Source organism: Apostichopus japonicus, chromosome 20 (assembly GCF_037975245.1).
Source record: "Apostichopus japonicus isolate 1M-3 chromosome 20, ASM3797524v1, whole genome shotgun sequence".
NCBI lineage: Eukaryota > Metazoa > Echinodermata > Holothuroidea > Aspidochirotida > Stichopodidae > Apostichopus > Apostichopus japonicus.
The window spans coordinates 29679791-29698102 of NC_092580.1; the positions used below are offsets into that span (position 1 = coordinate 29679791).

The 18312-nt window shown below is 36.8% G+C and overlaps 1 protein-coding gene across 6 annotated transcripts in view; it reads left to right on the forward strand.

Moving 5' to 3' along the window:
- The window catches only part of LOC139962077 (uncharacterized), a 41748-nt gene that overhangs the window by 16001 nt on the left and 7435 nt on the right, over nucleotides 1–18312 (forward strand). For 5 of the 6 annotated variants that reach the window (XM_071961932.1, XM_071961931.1, XM_071961936.1 and 2 more), the window contains exons 2-10: nucleotides 1170–1400; nucleotides 7050–7107; nucleotides 10002–10190; nucleotides 11128–11270; nucleotides 12555–12681; nucleotides 13548–13598; nucleotides 14798–14970; nucleotides 15372–15464; nucleotides 16694–16784. In XM_071961932.1, the coding sequence (XP_071818033.1) occupies nucleotides 1281–1400; nucleotides 7050–7107; nucleotides 10002–10190; nucleotides 11128–11270; nucleotides 12555–12681; nucleotides 13548–13598; nucleotides 14798–14970; nucleotides 15372–15464; nucleotides 16694–16784 (1045 nt within the window). In that variant the 5' untranslated portion in view covers nucleotides 1170–1280. Of the gene's footprint in view, nucleotides 1–1169; nucleotides 1401–7049; nucleotides 7108–10001; nucleotides 10195–11127; nucleotides 11271–12554; nucleotides 12682–13547; nucleotides 13599–14797; nucleotides 14971–15371; nucleotides 15465–16693; nucleotides 16785–18312 lie in introns of all 6 variants that reach the window. The other variant, XM_071961935.1, reaches the window with a different exon arrangement.

Consider the following 18312-nt stretch of genomic DNA (forward strand, 5'->3'; position numbering starts at 1 on the left):
ACCCCTAAAACAAACTCAATAAAAGCAGAATTTAAATAGAAAAACCTTCACCTATATTTCTCCATTTCATTGTAGATTTAAAGGTGATACAGGTGAAGAATTTAGTGAAAGAAGTATTCTGTATATTTTGTGTTTATTTTATTATTAAAATTTGAGAATTGATATCATATCTGATTGGTAATATTGCAGTCTGGGAGGTTAGTTGTCCACTAAACTGCAGGTAAACTTGTAGCAGTAAGCTAGTCGGTGAATTTAGAGCTGTTTGGTGTGTGTGCGCGTGTGCGTTTGTGTACAGTCATATGACAGCTAGTTTAATTATCTTTTATTTATTTATTTATTTATTTATTTATTTACTTATGTATTCATTCATTCATTCATTCCATTCATTCATTCATTTATTTATTTTTTTATTCATTTATTTATTTATTTATTTATTTATTTATTTATTTTTTGTGGAGCTGTTTGGGGTATTAAGCTCACATCGGGGAAGGAAAAGTTCACATTCAATTAAAAAGGACTTTTTACTGCATGCATGCATGGTGCCTGGAATAAAAGTAGCTAGGCTAGGTTAAATATTTGGCTTCAATTGTTGAAAAAAAATAGTTGTTGTGGAAGAAATCAGTTCCCTGTCCTCTCTATATGACTCCATCCATGTATTTTCAGGAATGTCTTTTGAAAAGGAACCTTCCACTTTTGAGCATAAACAGCTATAACAGAGTTTGCTATTTTGTCTTGAATTGGTGATAGTTGGCTTCACATTCACACATTGCTTTTCAAGAACTTGAGTTATACTCTCAAAAATAAAATCCAAAAATGACTGAAGCACAATTAAACAGATATGACAAGCCATTAAATTTATCACGCATGTTGAAATTCTTCAAATTAATTTCCACTTTAATAGTTCAAAACGTTAAATTTGAAGAAGCAGCATTATATAGTACTGTGTGTGACTTTAAGCGATATAATTTAAATGCCAACTAAGTGAATTTACATACATACACACCAGCATACACACATATATAGACACACATTCTTACATACATGCATGTATAAGTACATGCATGCACACACATGAATGCTCAATCATCTGAGTTAGAAGTGAAAATTAGAAACAAAAAATGAGGAAAGCTATAAGCAAAGCAATATATTTATTTCTTTTAAATCCACAGAAATTTGCCTATGGTACAAACTAGGTAATTGAAGACTTGTCCTTGCTGTGTTTGTGTAGTAGGCCTACACATATGACTTTTTTGAGATAGCCTGCAAAGTTGCCCATCGTCATGGTTACATCTTGGGTGACGATCATTACCGTTCTCTTATTCTCTGATGTCCGAGTCTTCTCGACTCCTGACGAGGAATGTTGCATCTTTGAACCTCTTCAGAAGGGTTGCCAAGAAACGGTAAGAATATCATATTGTGTTGCTTTAATTATGTATACTTTATCTAATGTATTGACTTGTCTCCAATGCATGAATACATTCACACCCATATACAAATACACACAGGCAAGTATGAACTTAAACACCAAATAGTGCATGGACAAATATACTGCTGATTATGCACATACCAGAATCTCACCCTCTCTCTCTTAATTCTTGTATTTTTTTTTAAAGTGTAAAGCTGTATTATAACGTAGCAAACGCCATTCCCAGCCAGGGTTAACAGATTGTTCTCAATCTTCAAATGTCCTTTTGTTTGGGGTATTAACCTGATTATAATTGGTAACATGTTTTCCGTTTACAATGTAGGCCTTACATGTTGTTAGCATGGATGTCTTATGCCATAAAAGGTGTATATAATGAGTTGCAAAGTATAATTCTTGTGGCTGTATACTAGCTTCTAAGCTAGACTGGTAGGCACTCTAAAATCATTAACCTGTTTGGACATACGATGTGCACTTTTAACAGAGATTTGCGAATTATATCATGCTGCTATAGTATAAGAAGCAACATAGAACCAGCAGTACTTTACACCTGTAGGTAAAATAATCAATCTTGGTTAGAATTTAATTGACAACACCAGACATAGGCTTCTTGAGACATTGCAGTTATGGGATGCCAGGGCGTGTTGCTTTATTTCATCTAAAGCCATGGACACATATTTAAGTGTCGATATTCTAGTCTGCTCCCCCCCCCCCCCCTTACCGCAGGACCTCTGGCGAGGTCGATCAGGGGTTAAACTTCTTTATTTCTTACATACACAAGTCTGCCCAAAGAACTAGCCCAGGGTAAATCTAATTAATACCAGGAGTGCCCTAGAGTACAAACTTTTGAAAATTAGACAACAGTATATTTATTTGGCGTATGAATTTAGCATACCGAATGGTTAGTTTTAGTCACTGTTGATTTCACTACACCATTTAATGTAGAGACAAGATGAAGGAGATGGTACCACATGGGCAGAAGGAAGGCCATATCAACGCCATGCACCTATATGTTTACTATTTGTTAAGCAGGAAAGATCACTCACCTAAGTAAACACAAAGAAAAGTCAACTTTAGTATTATTTTCTCTGATATAGTCGTTTAAAGAAAAAAAGAGAATGAAGGAAAAGCTGCTTTAAAATTTTTACACGGCTCTTAGGGGACCCAAGCGGAGGAATATCAATTTTTCCACCACAGAATTCAGCCTTTTTACTGCATGGCTAAAACTGCCAGTGGATTTTACTGTCTGTCAGTACTTAGAAAATATAAGCATTTGCATTTTGGTGGTGATTTTTGTAACACAATTAAGCCAAGGGTATATATATTACTGCTAATCAGCAATATCATTGGGCTACACTTGTACGTCAGTACGACAGTCGAAACTGATTATTGTTGTAAATTCAGGGGGAAAAAAACAAGTTCATTGGCTAAAGGTGTGAAAATTGGCCGGCATGACACACTAGTATCTGATTCCAATTTTCAAGTTTATCGGTAAAGAATGAACTGGTTTAGTTGTTGAGTGAAAACAAGTGAAATCTGGTGCTTGGAATGTGGGCTGGCATATATATTCTATTATGAAAATGAAAGAAAGCAACTGCTGGGGACACTTCAGTGGTTTACAGTCTGCCCAATACAAACAGATCTGTTTCTTGTTTGTTCTTTAACAAGTACCAGCCACGGGGAGTGGCCGTATCGATTAGGTGTGAGTGTCCCAGAAACAATAATAGAAAGTAATTATATTTTAAGGGAACAAAATCAGCTTCTCTGGCTTTGATAAAAAAGGTAAGTGACATATCTCACTGGTGATCTTACATTTCTAGTGACTAAGAACTTTTTTTTTTCTAGTGCTTAGTTTGTTATTTCCCAGAGACGTTGTACCAAATTTCCCACCAGTTACTGCTCGATCACGGTCAGATTGCACCTGCTATATGTTACACTTACAAGACATCACTGTGCAATAGAATTAGTACAGTGAAAAAGGCAAAGAATGGCCTGTAGGCAAATTTTCTGTGACCTGTAAGGTTCACATCATGCCCTTTTTATGGAGTCTGCTGAACCTTAGAAAGAGAGAAAAACATGAAAGGCCCTACTTTTGAGAAGTGTTATCTCAATCTCAATCTAACATATGGACAATGGGCATATTCTTGATACAATACATTATTACACTCAATTAAAATGAACTTAATTTGTAAGTCCATTTTGTCAAGATTGCTTAATGGCAGCTTGGTTTTGTGTTAGAAAGAAGGAACTTGTTTAATTTGCCTTGGAATGTCTAAGTTGCAATCATAGGCGTAGGAGCCTAATTTGATTTGGGGGGGGGGGGGCTGTAACGACTTGCCCGAAAAATATAACCAACATTTTTCGCGCGCTTCGCGCGCATTCAACATCTTAATGTGCTTTCATATAGGAATTCATCAGTTATTACATCACATGCCGATTACTGATGAATATATAAATAAATACCAATAAATACCAAATATTAAAGTGCTGTTATCATGCAATAAAACATGCTCAAGAGCACTGTAGAAAAGAACCAATTCCTGGAATATAGAGGAATGAATGCCTATATGACATGCACATTAAGATGTTGAACGCGCGCGAAAAATTGTGGTTATATTTTCCGTGTTATTTTTGGTTTTTTTGTGGTTTTTGCGAGGCACCTCTTCCCTGTTCACTGAACCTGATTGTGTTTCCTATTTATTTCATAAATTCTTTGTCAGAGGTAAAAGACCTAGATCTACGAACCTAAACATTGTGACAAGCCGCTTATAAAATTAAATACATGCCTTAGATGTATACCATCTCCATGTTGTGTGCTTTGCTACACTCAAGTTGAATTCCTTCCAGTTTCAAGTAGGCAGCCATGTTCCTTGGGTAATCTCGAGTCCCTCTTCAGTTGAAACCGACTCGACACTATCGAAATTCAGAAAGATCATAAACTGAATGAAGGGTTTAGGCATGACCGGCCTATTAACAGACCACCAGAAACAGATGTACGGTCTGACCGCAAACGAGAGTATTTTGGGATAAAACATATAAAACAATACATTGCAAAGCCAAGTAAATAAATTTAACTATAGGAGTGAGGTTATCAAAGCGCAGTTTAGATTGCATAAGGATCGAGAATTTGCAAAAAAACAGTCTAAGAAACCATGTTTTTCTCTTGTTTGCAAGCTGGATGATAAATATTCAATGTCATACATATAGATTATAAGTCATTGCACCATTGTTTCTAATGAATAATGTCACAATGCTGTCAATATAAATTCAATTAAATAAATCATTTGGGTGAGGGGGAGGGCTGGAGTGGTATACCTTCTTTCAAGGTCACAGTAACGTGGATGTTATGATTATGTAATCATTAACAGTATTTAACTTTAGTTAAATTACTTTTGAAATTTCTGCAGCATTATCTATGATAGTTAAAAATGCCAGTCATGTTGACAACAGAGTATATAGAATAGAGAAACTCAAAGTTAAATTTTAAATAATATGCACTTATATAAACTGTAGCTCTAAGATGTTATTTTGACTTTTTGAGACTGAAATTTGTCCAGCATATCAATAAAGGAACACCAAGAACCCCACCGCCCAAGGTCGATCTCTTCAATTCAAACATGTTAATGGTCATGTAGCACATGTATGTACACTGTGGGACGTACTGATCAACCGATCAGGACCCAACTAATTTTGACAGTCACAAAGTCCTGAGCTTTAGTCTATAATAGCTGAATCCTACACATCCTACACACTGACTGTTACAAAGTCATCCTTATAATATATAGACCACAGGTGGACAATGGGGTGCAGTATGGGGCAAATGTTGATATACATGGGCGGCGATCATGGGGGGGACGGGGGGAAATGTCCCCCCAATATTTTAGGTGGGGGGATATAGTATCTAATATCCCCCCCAATATTTGGTGGCATAGTTTTTTTTTAGCATATTTTGTATGATATCGCTAGTAATTTCAAAGTAGAAAATGCTTAGATGCAACTTACAAGGCCTGGGAAGTGCCATTTCCAGCCATCTGGGAGGCATTTTCGGCCAAAATTTTCTTTTGCGCTTCGCGCCAACTTATGGTGGCGCTACGCTTAGATAGTTTGCCTACAAGCTTTGCCTCTCCCTTGGCAAATCCCTCGCAAGGCGCCTGTCTAACCGTCTACTATATATGACCAAAAGTAGTTTTTACTTTTTTCGAAATGAATAGCTAGACGGACCCCCCAATATTTTAGGTGGGGGGTATACAGTAGTATCTAATACTAACTAATATCCCCCCAATATTTGGTGGCATAATTTTTGTGTGGGGCTATAAATAGAAAATAACACATGCTGCATGAAGTAAATGACAGATCCACATCGATATGGGTTCACTGATTTCCATTTGGCCTGTTTCCTACAAGATTTCTAACCGCAGGCGCGTAGCCAAGGGGGGGGGAGGGTGGAGACCGCCCCCCTCGAGCATATTTTTTTGGTATTTTTTTATGATATCTAAGTTTTATAGTAGCCGTTATAAGAGGTTTTAATATTTGTACACCAATAAATTAACTGTGTCTGAATTTTCGAAAATTCCTTGACCAACATTCTTTATCATACTTCCCTCTGCTCGTGCAATTTTGACCGGTCTGTTAGGGGTTGAAGGGGGTTTTTCTATATTGGTTATCCATAGATGAAATTTTGTGCAACATTATGGATATGTTTTGAAGTGAATTTATTATTCAAATTGTGAACAAATAATGGGCTTAAAACCATGAAAAGTGGGGCTGACGGGTATTGTGGGGCGTTACGTAGAATTACCTACAAAATCAATGATCCACAGGAGATGCGATGAGGTCGAACATGATGTGTGACTTGTGACAATCTTGAAAAAGGTTATGAATGGAAAAAAAAACTATTGGGAAAAACTTGGTTCTCAGGCAAAAGTGTACATCTGGTTGGTCATTTTCAAGCCCGAGAAGTGCCATTTCCGGTGATCTGGGGGGCTATCAAAACCAGAAATTTTCTTGTACGCTGCGCGCCAACCAATGGTGGCGCTCCGCTTTGATAGTAATTCGCCTGCACCCAAGCAATATCCCCCCCAATATTTGAAACAAATCGCCGCCCCTGTTGATATAGACACACAAAAGTGACATTCTCTAGTTCAGAGAGGGCAAACACTTCTACCCATTGGCCAACCAACTGTTGGTTATGACTTATTGGAAAGTCTGCATACAGTTCAGGTTTATATCCAAAGCTTTTTTCTGGAATTTCAAGTTTTATCTCTTTTTGGTTCCTTTCCCCCCCCCCCCCACCCCCATTTTGCTATATTTTTGTTTTAGCCTGGCATGTGAAGGAAAAACATACTTTTATGTTTAAAAAAAAAGAAGAGCATTTTAGTCTCCAGCTGCATACATTTCTGTCTCATGGCTTTTCTTAAAATAGAATTGAGAAAACCCCATTTCACCACCAGGCATACTACTCTACTTTCAACATATCCCATTATACGCCTGTTGTTTATTCTAGCGGTGCAGTAAGTAAACAATTAACATAACCGGGACAGTTGCAAAAAGTGCAATAAACAATGGCAGTTCATCATTAGTGAGGTATTATAAACTTCCTCGAAATTTCGTCTTGTTTATTCTTCAGTTTCAGAACGTGACGGACAATCTCGAGTGCGTCTTACAGAGAAGCAAATATCTGTCAGGTGAGTGGAATGGTTGTTTCAAGTTTAACTTATTCGACAGCTGGATTAGGCTACTTCATATCAGAGAAGTGGAACACTTACGTAAACATTTATTTTGGTAGATTAGCCTCGTCTCCAAATAGTTTACTTTATATATCAAAAGCTGACTTTTATAATTTAGTTTCGATCATTGAGGAAACCAAAGAGAGGATATCAAAAGAAGATGTGCAGTGCTTAATCATACTTACTGAAGCAGAAGTATGAGGTAGGATGCATGCACTCTGACGAAAAATACACGTATACTTCGGGGGGGGGGGGGGAAGCTCCCCAACCATTTAAACAACAGGGGGCTCAGAATAATTGCAAACATTTCTAAATTTCTAAGTAAATATTTGTTAAACTTTTGTATGAGGGAAAACCTCTAAAAATCGATAAAGCCAAAAAGTTGTTCAATATCCTTTCAAAATCTTCAAAATATATAGTATCATTTTGCATTTCCCCACCCCCCCCCACCTTACCCACCCCCTCCAAAATTTATCAAAGTGGAGGGACACTCCTTACACCCCTCCCTTGGCTGGCTTAACATGTACATCTTAGCCCAATCCAATATGAGAAGGTTCCTGCATTTGATACAATGAGATGACATCAAACTAGATTGCCAATTTTTTAGAGCAGAATTTTCTGTTAGCTTTACCATAATTAAAGAAATAGTTTTGGTCAAAAAGTGACAAAGACATCCTGTTTATTGCCGATCCCTCCTGGACTTGCCAAATATCCTCTTCTCCTCTGTGAGGTCGCTCTGTATGGTCAGGGGTAGGAAAAACCTGCTGACCTTTGAACCAGGTTTGTGGGGAAAATCGCTTCGGGCGGGAATTCGCCATGAAAGATATATAAATAAAAAGTTAAACTTAAACACTGACAAATATTCCCAGATGGAAGTGCATATTTATTACATGTATGATCTTTTTGACATTTGCACTAGAAAAGTTGTATATTTGCTAATATTTATATTTATTGATATGTTAATCATTTTCTTGGCAAGTTGCAAATTGTCAGAGCCCTTTGTGATAAATATGGTATTACTGCAGATATGTGGTTAATAAATTACTTTTTGGATCAATAGTTATTCAAACAATGGAAGTATATGTCTTTCCTGTTTGTAGTTACTCATACACTGTTGAACAATGTCAAATTTGTTTTTGTCCGCAGGCTGAATTTTATATGTTAACCTTTTCCTTTTTTGAAATGTAAGATTGTATGACTTAGAAACTTTTCTGTTGTTGCTGTTCTCTTCCGAGTCCCAGAATTGAAAATTACATCAGTACCAGCTATATAGTTTTAAGTTTAACTGTAGATGTTTCAGTAATTGTAAATAGATGGCACTGTGACAGCACAGGTTTACAAAGTGACTAGCTCCCAGACACAACTTTTAAGCCATATATATCACCTAAACAGAACAAGATTATACTTTGCTGTTTATGGGAGTTGTTCTTTACAAACAAAGATCTCTGTCATAGCAAAAACCCAAAAGACAATGGTTAGGATTGTGTTCCGCTTAAATATCCTCTTCAAAATAAAAGCTTTCTCGGTCTCCTCTGTAATTAGTACATATTTAATCATCAAAATATATTTTCTTGTTTGCATAACATTTGACATCTAATCCAATTAATCACTTCCTCACATGACCTTATTTCATATAGAGTATTGGTAATAATTTAAAGATTGCATCATGTCTTGATACCCCACCCCATCCCCCCCCTATCTTGTCCCTAACTTGAGATACTGTTAATTTAATGTAACCTACCTTGATTAGCTACACCCTCCCTTTAATAATCACAAAATCGTCACCAAATTTCCATAGGAAAGTTCATATCTTCTTCACCACACTAAAAGTACTATGAGGATTGGGTGATGACCACCTGAAGATGCAGGAAACTTTTCAGCAATTTTGGTCAAGAAATTCATCTATCAGGTCACAGGAATATCCCTGTTAAACTATATACAAAGACTACACACATATATATTAATTTGCCTTTGTCGTTTACCTCCATTGCATTAACATAAAGTCTGTTCAAAGTATCTCTTTCGAGATCTGGCTTTAGGAATCACAAATGATTTCGAGTTGGCATCATCTTTGATCTCTAGAGTAAGGCAAAATATGTCACCAAAAACAGAACTAGTATTGTTCGATACAGGTGACAAACGCCTACAGTGGAATTACGACCTTCCTTACCGGTTTCGAACCTCTGGACATACAATCAGCGTCCATAGCCTAGTGGTTAGGGTGTCCGCGTACAGAGCGGAAGGCCCGTGGTTCGAATCCCGGTGGAGGCTGAAAATTTTTTCACTGTTCTTGATTTTCCAACCCATTACAATTTTCATTTATATATATATATATATATATATATATATATAATATAACGAAAATCCACGTTTACTCCAAAAGAAAATATTATTAGAGAAAACCAGAGAAATAAGATATGACTCATAATTGACAAATAAGGAGTAAGTTTTAGAAAATATATTGAATTTTCGGTCCCCCTGGGACCTTCGACTGCCAAGTATTGCTGACGAAGGTCCCAGGGGGACCGAAAATTCAATATATTTTCTAAAACTTACTCCTTATTTGTCAATTATGAGTCATATCTTATTTCTCTGGTTTTCTCTAAATATATATATATATAAAGAATATATATACAGTGGAATGAAGACCTTCCTTACCAGTTTCGACATACAATCAGCATCCATAGCCTAGTGGTAAGGGTGTCCGCATATAAAGCGGGAGGCCCGGGTTCGAACCCTGCTGGAAGATTTTTTCACGGTTCTTGATATTCCAACTCATTACGATTTCAATTATATATACATATATATATATATATATTTGAAGACTGCATCATCTTTGTCTGCACCCGCAGATGGTGAATGCCCAAGGATAACACAAGCTGATGAGAGTGGGTTCTACGAAAGAGGGACAGTCAGATTAGAGGCCGCAAACCATATTGTAGATGTTCAGTGCCACAGCCAGCCATCCAGTGACCTTAATAACCAGTGCAAAGACTATCACCAATCAAATTTTATTGGATTAAATATTCTGTTTACTCTGAGTAAGTGACACGTCATTAGAAACATTTAATATTATACCATAATTATATTATTTACTTCATAAACTATAACCTTTCATAATAAGTTAAGCATATGATAGTGTGAAAGTATTGGGGGAGGGGGGTGGGGGAGTTGAAATTTGAACCTGTTGGTTTCACTTCACTTTTGTCATTTAGTGTCTCGAGTCATGACCTGTTACAATTCACTGGAGCAAATTACGCATAGTCTTTTAAGACGAAAGTCTTTATATCTTTGTCTTGGAATGGTCACTCGATCATTGTTGTGATGTGTCATGCCTTGGTCCCATTAATGATTATGACAGTAGCGATTGGTCAAGGTACATATCTAGCGATTTTCAAGATTTTCCTTTAGGACCTTCAATAAAAAATCACTTTGAAGATCATCCACAAGAAAGTGAACATTGATTAAGTATTCCTTTCATCGGTTCGTCTCGTTCATTCGGCTTTATATTGATTTCCTCATTTGTGAAAGTTATACACTACAAATTGTGTGAGGTAGCAAATGAAGTTAACTTTTTTTTATGATGATGATGATGACTTCAAACTTTGAACCATGTCCTTCACTAGGTGTTAGAATGAAGGTCCACAAACTATGGCTCAAAATTGGGTTAAGTTTTGCTTTCTTTTCCAGTGATTATTTCGCAGGCAAATTTCTCTATACACTTTACGGAGGTACTAACTTTCATACATTCTGAGCAACAGCTCTGATGGGTTGGAATCTGGTGGGCAATGGCTAATCCTGATAGAAGTGCCTGGGTTGTGGGCTTAAAATGACCACTGGTTTAGAAGGAGCGGGGGGCTGCAAAGAAAGTTTTCCACCCTGTAATGAAGCAATGCCTAATTCATCCCACCATCATCTGCCATTGAAATAATGACAGTTTTATCGTTTTATCAAAGTCAATCCTTTTAATCACTTCAGGTGGATGGGATATTGATGGTGTTCTTTTTGACTTGAGATTGCTCAAGGGTGGAGACCAACCATCGTTAAAAAGCACAGAGGAAAACTGTCATTATCTCCTCGTAAACAGTTCCATTAATAATGAGACAGCATTTGCAATGCAGGTAAGTTTTTCTTTCTTTTTTATGCTTGCAATGGCTTGTCTACCAGCCCAACACCTCTATCCCCTCCCATCCAGTGGCGGAGCGTCCATACAGTCGGGGGGCGGATGCCCCCCCCCCCCTGACGGACTCAAATGGACTGCTGGCGCCCTTTTCAGCTTTTTACCACTTTTTACTTATTCGCAATTATTGACTTTTTTATTGCGCTCTCATCTACCTATTGACATTTGTCACATTTTGTTGGTGTAATTTTCTGACAAAATGCTCTAACGGCGGCCTTTAATTTATCGGCACTTCCGTTGTATGCTATTTCCAAGCGCATGTACTTTCAACACCCATATAAACTTCTGAGTTCTCACAAATGACGATGAGACCTATTTATTGCTCTCATCCCTCCCCTTCCTAGGTTTTCATTTGTTTGCTTTAACTTTATGAAAGAATGAAGGTACGAAAGATTCAGTGTTCCAATCACATAATTTTGTGAAAACCATGGAACCTTTTCAACAAATTCTAGCCAAGATCCACAGTCTGTAAGAAAAAAAACAACTTGCATTTAGACAGTGAAGAGCTCCTGAAATCATTTAAACTGTGACACTGTCTCATTCTGTGTGGGGTTTGCCCATTCTGAGTGGGTCTATCCTAGTCTATTTGCATCTATATCGATGTTAAGTGGGTCTACTCTAAATTAACCCATACAGTTCCATTCTGAGTGAGTTTATCCCATTCTGAGTAGGTCTTTCCTAGTCTATTTGTATCTATATCGATGTTAAGTGGGTCTAATCCAAATGAACACATACAGTCCCATTCTGAGTGAGTTTATCCCATGCTAATGTATCCATTCTAACTGTGTGTGCATCTCATGGAGCTCGATCTGCTACTCCCTTTTCTTCCCACTACTACTTCACTTTCTGAATTTGTAATATCCATGTACCAACTATTCCTTTGTCTTCCTGTTTGGAGTGCATGGGTCTGCTCTATGTGCACCAGGGCTCTCCCATCGTAAGTGGGGTTTTCCCAGTATTTGAGGCCTGTATCCAATTTAACCGGGTATGTCTATCGTGGACTGACACAGGCTGTCCTTCTGAAAAGCTCTACACCAATTTATCTGGGACGATCCATCTTAAATCCCATACTAATGGTCTGGTACTGTCCCTCTCTAACTTGCTCTGCCCCTCTTTACTTCTATGTGGGTCTGCCCACGCTTCAGCTTGCCCAATTTAGAGCCTGCTTTCTCATCTTCACTCTTTTTCCCGCATAATTTAGTACATGTGTCATTTCTCTCGATAGGAAATGGTCTTTGAGTACAGCAGTTTCGTGGGTCTTCATCCAGGGAGCCAGTACTTACTTCGAGCAACCACGTTACCCATACATCCCATGGAACCAGTATACAGTGCAATAAAAATAAATATTCCTAGTAAGAGATAACAATATTCATCCGGTCTCTTTTTCAATTACAGGATAAATAACACCCAGCTAGTTTTGTATATATGTCATGATTGCAACATGTATTCATTTCTTTCACACCGGAATATTGAAACTATATATATACCTGTCAATATTGAAATACTTAGGAATACACTCGGTGATGTAATAATAATCACAGACATTATGTGGAAGAGAAAAGTTAATTGAAGTTAAATTGAGACAGAAAGACCACACGTCAATGGCCCTTTGAGGCTATTTGTGTGAACATCGATCAAGATTAACATATTTGTAGTGTGGTATTAAGCTGTTCATTTCGTTTCCGCACCCCCAAACTATATCAGTAAGTGTTCAGTCAATTTATCTCACAAAGGCAAACAAACCTGAATTAAAAGTCAAAGCTTTTTAGAATTTTGAATAATTTTCAGTTAAGTTTATTTTTAAGTTGAAAAAAATTAATTATGTAGAGTGATGTAAAATTTAGGGTTGGTCAGCATCATCTTATTGGAACTCTAGAGCATTTAAAGACAAAGATCTACTTTGCAAAACTGGACTGGATATATAGTTTGCCCTTTGGTAATGTCTAATAGTGGAATAACTACCTACATTTACTTCTTTCAAAACTACTGGAGATAACATCAAGCATCGGTTTGTTGCAGAGGCTGCGGGCAGGGACGAGGAAGAGGGGGGTGGGGGGAGATTCTTGAGTTCAATTCCCTGTGGAGGTTTGAAAGTACTCATTGTACTGCATTTCCAACTCAATATAGATCTGTTTATTGATATGTTGTGTAGATATGTTTATGTCTTGTTCATATAAGTTTCCAACTGCCCTGTTAATAAATTACTTTTTTTTCACAGATTGTACTAAATTACCGGCATGGAAAAAAGATTACTTCTGTACCCGCCCTTGTGAGTGTAAACTAGTTGATCTTTTTTTTGGGGGGGGGGGAGAAATGTTGCTGGGTAGCATAGTTCCCTCCTTTGATTGGATGTTAAAGTCTTAAAGCAACATGTTTGGACATTAGTTTCCAGAACTCTTACAAAGACTAACTCATCTTTACTTAGGGCACATAAAGATAATCTGCTAGATATTTGCTATCTAGCAGATGAAGGTGCATTGGTGAGCTGTATTCAATGAGTTTTACATGAACTTTTCTTCGGACAACAAAAGAGTAAAAACATTTACCAAGGTTAAATGCAACAAACTACTTTCAATGCTTCTGGTAAATAATCCTAACTTATATAATCACAATATAGTGGAACCATTTTTTTACTTTGTTAAATAACATTGTGTCACCATTATTTCGATGAAATAGTCTTTGATCAAGTTGGGATTTGTGGACCTCTAGAGGTCAGTAAATATGTTTGAGGATCCATGCGGGGAAAAAAGTGTTTGTATTAAAGGCATCCTCAAAGAAAAAGAGAGTGGGGGCAGTATAAGTTGTAGGAGCCGTCAAGCATCAATTATGCTTCAAGACAGTCAGAAAATGTCAGAAGGTGCCATCTTGGGCAAAGAGGATCAAAAATTGTCCTTGTCTGAGGCCAATACATGGTGCAGATGAGGTCATTGGTGAAACCTCTAATTTCCCAGGAGTCTGGAAAAGTTCTTCAATGTGGTTAGCAGCCCATGGATGGAAAATGTTTGAGAAGCCAAAGTCTCTAGAAGTTATTACTTTACGGTCAAGAACTATCATGGCGATAACAACTTCTACCACAGTTCTCTAACATATTTGCCAGAATATTTTGCTGTGCTTTGAAAGAACTGTAATACGCTGAGGTTAAAAGTTTGATGTCTGTCTTGAAAAGTAGTTATTTACAAAGGTCTGTAGATTTTCAACATTTCTTGTGAAAAGGGTCTTGTAGCAAGTGTAAATAAATTATCTCCATGTTACATCCAATTAACCTTTCCTGCTTATGATTCTGTACCACATACTATACACATCGTATATCTATCTGAAAAAATGTTTCATCGTCTCCGAATCCAGAATAGAATCTCATGAAGAGACCTTTTAGTTTGGTGAATTGTACAGGATTGCCAAAGTACACATCAATGATCTAAACTTGTGTGTTGTTCTTTCTTTTTCTGTACGTATCTTCTACTTTCAAAGCACCTGCCAACTGGGGGTCCACCATTGTTGTCAAACCTAACACTTTAGACGTAACGTTTTCTGTCTGGCCGGATATTTCTGTCTTTAACGAATACATTTTATACTTGATTCTTGGAGCGGAACTCAAGGAAACTAACATCATCACGAAGGTGCACATCTCAGTGGATGATATAGTAAGCCCAAAATCATTCGTCTCCTTTTTCAATATTTCATATTTATATGTTTTTCTTGTTTCATCTCCCATGGATTTCATATTCTTATTCATATGTTTTTCAAATGTTTTTCTTGTTTTTTCTTGTCATAGATGACAAGTTTACAATTTTAATTTTAATGAGTGGGGACTTAAAACTACACACTTGTGGGTTATACAGCACATCTCTGGCAATGTTTGTTAAACACATCAGTTATGTTGGTCTAGTTTATCAACTAGAAGAAAATTGGACAGAAAAAAACTGTACTGAGAGACTGAGAATTAATTAGATGATGGTCTGGGTGTATTTTTTAATTTTTCTATTTTTAGCAATAATCTTTTAGCTGGATCAAAGCACTGTTTTCTGCTTAAACTTCTTTTCAGGAAAGCCTTGAGACCATGAGATTGAACCTTACAGAGGAGAAGGTGATTCAACATAAATTTGATGTGAGCAGTCCTGGCATGTACATGATAGTAGTAAGTATGTTTTTGGGGTATTTTTTCTGAAGGTACCATTCAATATCATTCCCAGATCTTGAAATTTGCATCTCATGTGTGTATCATACTCATTATGTCATGTAGACATAATTAATTACTTGTTGGCACAAACATCTCAAAATCATTGGTATACCCCCACCCCCCTCCCCACCCCATCCAATTTGTTCAGAAAGTCAAATTCTGTAGGTATATTGATGCTCAAACTCCACGCTGCGTGCAGTGTACCGGTTTGTAGGTATATCTTCGCATTCAAGCTACACGAAATGGGGTCCTTGAGGAATGAGGGATAAGATCGTGGAACCAATCACCTAACATGATACAGTACGAATACAAATGATACTGCAAAAAAAGACATATTGTATTCTATGGATTTAGGAAAAGGCACAGATAAACAAGAAGCAGTAGACTGGGGGAGACTAGGGGGGGGGGGGGGGACTGCCCCTGACCTGGCACCACCTATCTCTGGAAATCCCATCTTGAAATAAGACCAACTTTGGTCACTATGCTCAGCCCCACAGACTTGTTTCACATTCAAGCACTCTTGACACTTTACTAACTAGGTGGCCCTCCTTGCCAAGGCTTCCCATCAAATGAATTAGTCAAGCAAGGCTTAAGAGGAATCCATTTTAATTTTGGAGTGATTTGATAAATATATATATATATATATACATATATATATATATATATATATATATATATATAACCAACTAGAGGGGGTAAGTCTTTAATCAATGGGGTCAAGGTGAATGGATACCTTTTTTTTAACATTTTAGTTTCGAAATTGTGGAAGAGTTTATAAAGGTGGGCAGGACTGCGCAATCCTAATATCGCGAAAACCGCGTTCAATATATTTATTCCTACTTTTAGGACTACTCTGTATACAGATGCTCCCATGGGAAACAATGTTTTTAATCATGGCACTTTAGAAATTTATTAATAAATTTGGAAGAAATTACAATTATGATTATACTAAGAATTTTTATAATTGGTCGAGTAACCTCTGTGCTCTGCCTGTAGTATTTGGTAGAAATGTTTGTCGAAATTAAGCTTGCTATCAAATAATAATTCCAATTATCCCGTGCATCTCATGCAAAACTGGCACTTTAAAGCTCCCAAGAGGCATTTGAATTGTGTGGCATGTTGTTGAACCCTCATCAAAGTCGGACATTCTTTAGACTTATAAGATAATGTTCTATCCTTCATGACAGGTATTACCTAGCCCAGATGATGCATGTATAGCGGATACCCATTGGGGTGGCCGAATGTGCCTATACGACCGCCTAGTCGTCAACTTGACAAGTAAGATCATGAACATTTTGTCATATTCAACTTAGGAATAAGAAACTTTCACATAATAGTGGTGTGTTATGGTAGTCATCTAATGTTGATTAATAAGGGTGGTTGGGGGAGGGGGGGGGTCAACTGTGTTTTCTTGTCTTTTGTTGCTAAGCATTCTCACAAAGATACGCTGCTTTAATAAGCGCTTCCATCATCATCGTCATCAATTTCAAACACACAATTATGAAATTTGTAGCATTTAAAATAATAAACATACAAATATATTCATGTTTCTTTATATATTCTGTTATATCTATCTTTCAAGCTGATTTGCTATCCTCTGTAAACCATGTCGACATTTCTTTCAACTGTAACCGTTAAAAATTTCTTATTAATTCACCAAGTTTTCCACCTCATCATTACTGAACTGTATAGTGTACTGTGTGTATTGACCCTAAATTTACCATAGATGACCATAAAGTGAATATAAAAGAAGCCATATCCACTCATTGATGCTAAATTTAGCACAGTCTGCCTAATGGTTCAGTTTATGTCACCATGGAAACTTGAATGATTACAAAGATTGTCACACAATCATAAATAACATGAAATATATATTATTTCCAAACTGTCAACGGAAAAAAAAGGGTTTAAAACTTGTTTTTTTAGTGTTCCTGAAGCTCTTTAACCTCACTGAGTGAGCTCTTTATGAAAAATAAAAAACCTTGAAAATCAAGTCAAGTTTGCAGTAACCACCTGCAAACACATCCATTGATCTTGATGGTGTTCTACACATTGGTTTTGCCGAACAAAAAAAACTTAAAAGCAGTTAATATCCTGCATTTCTTGCAATTAATCACTGAGTTGCACCACACCTGTGCACTTTACACAGCAGTCTTTTGCTGTTTTACCGAAAACCCTACCTCATTGCTTTGTTTACTCATGCACTCAGTGATAGTTGCTGTAGGTTATTTTGCAAGGAAATATTCTTTTATAAAAATTTAAGTGAATTCCATTCAATTATGGCAAATTTGTCACTCAGCTACTTTGAAATTATAATACAATGAGCATCCAATTTATTAAAACAAAACAAGAAAATTCACAATTTAAGGAGGTATAGCCTAGAAACCTAGTTTTTTTGGGGGGTATTTTAATATCCATGAAAAAAATTCTGCTGTAGAAGTTCAAAAATGTACTTGAATATATAACATAGAACAGTGTAATATGATTGACAGAAGCTCTCAGACCGCTGAAGCTCCATATTTATGGTAACATGCTTCATAAAATGTAGTATTTATCTGAAAATTTTATGATCGTGCATTAAATTGTACATACCATCTGTACTGAACAAAATTGCAAATACATAAGATAGCCCTTATCTGAACATGCAAATTTGTTTGAGCACTGCTACGAATTGTTTGCATTCTGTTTGAATGCTTTACATAAAATTTCTAAAATGAAGTAACCTGTTACCTGCCAAGCTCATTTGTAGCCTGCTAATTGGCAAGAGAGTAAGTTTCCCTTTTTGTAAAAAAAAATAGATCCTTGA